The 2,001-nt window shown below is 51.5% G+C and overlaps 1 protein-coding gene across 2 annotated transcripts in view; it reads left to right on the forward strand.

Annotated features, from left to right (window-relative positions):
* The first annotated feature begins 779 nt into the window (after window positions 1–779).
* The window catches only part of RBM8A (RNA binding motif protein 8A), a 2,578-nt gene continuing 1,356 nt past the window's right edge, over window positions 780–2,001 (forward strand). The window contains exons 1-3 of one of the 2 annotated variants that reach the window (XM_017874856.1): window positions 780–1,263; window positions 1,547–1,606; window positions 1,741–1,814. In XM_017874856.1, the coding sequence (XP_017730345.1) occupies window positions 1,197–1,263; window positions 1,547–1,606; window positions 1,741–1,814 (201 nt within the window). In that variant the 5' untranslated portion in view covers window positions 780–1,196. Of the gene's footprint in view, window positions 1,264–1,546; window positions 1,607–1,737; window positions 1,816–2,001 lie in introns of both variants that reach the window. The other variant, XM_017874850.1, reaches the window with a different exon arrangement.

Consider the following 2,001-nt stretch of genomic DNA (forward strand, 5'->3'; position numbering starts at 1 on the left):
AGTGTCTCCTAATCGCTTTGAAATTTTATTTTTCGTTTTACTCTTTTCACTTTTTTTTTTTTTTTTTAGACAGATTCTCGCTCTTGTCCCCCAGACTGGAGTGCAATGGCAAGATCTCGGCTCGCTGCAACCTCCGTCTCCCGGGTTCAAGTGATTCTCCGGCCTCAGCCTCCCGAGTAGCTGGGATTACAGGCGCACTCCACCACGCCCAGCTAATCAACCTCCGTCTCGGGTTCAAGCGATTCTCCTGCCTCAGCCTCCCGAGTAGCTGGGATTACGGGCAGGGAGTTTTATCTTAAAAAAAAAAAAAAAATTGATATCTGTCTCACCAATCATATTGCAACCAGGTCTGTTAGTTTCCTGAAGAGAAATTAGGTGCTGCAGTACGTTCCAGAAGCAGCTCTTTATGCCCGTATTGCTGATCAAACTTTTTTTTTTTTTTTGAGACGGAGTCTCGCTCTGTCGCCCAGGCTGGAGTGCAGTGGCTGGATCTCAGCTCACTGCAAGCTCTGCCTCCTGGGTTTATGCCATTCTCTCGCCTCAGCCTCCCGAGTAGCTGGGACTACAGGCGCCCGCCATCTCGCCCGGCTAATTTTTTGTATTTTTTTAGTAGAGACGGGGTTTCACCGTGTTAGCCAGGATGGTCTCGATCTCCTGACCTCGTGATCCGCCCGTCTCGGCCTCCCAAAGTGCTGGGATTACAGGCTTGAGCCACCGCGCCCGGCCTGATCAAACTATTTTTTAAAAACGTTCCTATCATACATCACCTTGCCTCGGAACAGGGTACAGGCCTGGGATTTTTGATAGAAAAAGGTGTCTTCAGTGACCATTTCCCAGTTTGGGACGAAGAGACATAAAGAAGCCCTCTAATAAGGAAATTACCCCGGGCCTCACTGTTAATAGTACAGTATCTCTCAGCAGCTGCCGCGGTTAAGAGCAATCCACTGACCCCTGTAGTCTGCACCTCCCAACATGGCAGCATTTAGCTCGCGACCTGCTCAAGATGGCCACAGAAATACTTCCGGCATCTTTCCGAACTAGGCCCGCCCCAATTTGCGTATTTTTACCGTGCAGAGGGAGGGATTTAGAGTTAGCCTTTGATTGGTCAGCTTGACTGGCGACCTTTCCCCTCTGCGACAGTTTCCCGAGGTACCTAGTGTCTGAGCGGCACAGACGAGATCTCGATCGAAGGCGAGATGGCGGACGTGCTAGATCTTCACGAGGCTGGGGGCGAAGATTTCGCCATGGATGAGGATGGGGACGGTGAGGACAGTGGAGGCGGGCGGCGGTAGCGGGGAAGGTGTGAGAGAAGGCTATAATAGGAAAATTTACTCTCTTTTCTCCCGGGTCGTGAGGATGGGAATCGGGGAACCGGGTCTTGGGTGGATTAGAGATTCCGCCCCCTTTAGGAGAAGGGAGGGCGTGACCGGGAAGGCACTGAGACTGGAGGCGGTTTGGGTCGGCTTGCAGACAGTGTCTTGGGAAAGAAACGATTGTTACAAATGACTGTCATGGTTGCTTACTCTTTTATCTTCTGGGGCTCCAGAGAGCATTCACAAACTGAAAGAAAAAGCGAAGAAACGGAAGGGTCGCGGCTTTGGCTCTGGTGAGTGTGGGGAAAATGGGGTAGAGTGGCCTAGTAGGGCAGGAGCCCCGGGTTTTGAAGTCCCCACCCAACTCATAGGAACAATGGGAGAAAGGGGGAGTTTTCGGTGATCTCGTGTGTGTCCCTTACAGAAGAGGGGTCCCGAGCGCGGATGCGTGAGGATTATGACAGCGTGGAGCAGGATGGCGATGAACCCGGACCACAACGCTGTGAGTAATAATGGAACCTGTGAGGTATCCGTGTCTGTGGTAGTAGTTAGAAACCGGTAACATAGTTAAGCAGTTAGGAATGGGTTCAGAGATAGCTTAAACAATCTGAGTCCGCACTCACTCTACTCCTGTGAGCCTGCTTGAAGCGTTTCTCTCATGTACTCATACAACTTCCCCCCCCCCCCC

This window comes from Rhinopithecus bieti, unplaced genomic scaffold (assembly GCF_001698545.2).
Source record: "Rhinopithecus bieti isolate Rb0 unplaced genomic scaffold, ASM169854v2 scaffold_1234, whole genome shotgun sequence".
Lineage (NCBI taxonomy): Eukaryota > Metazoa > Chordata > Mammalia > Primates > Cercopithecidae > Rhinopithecus > Rhinopithecus bieti.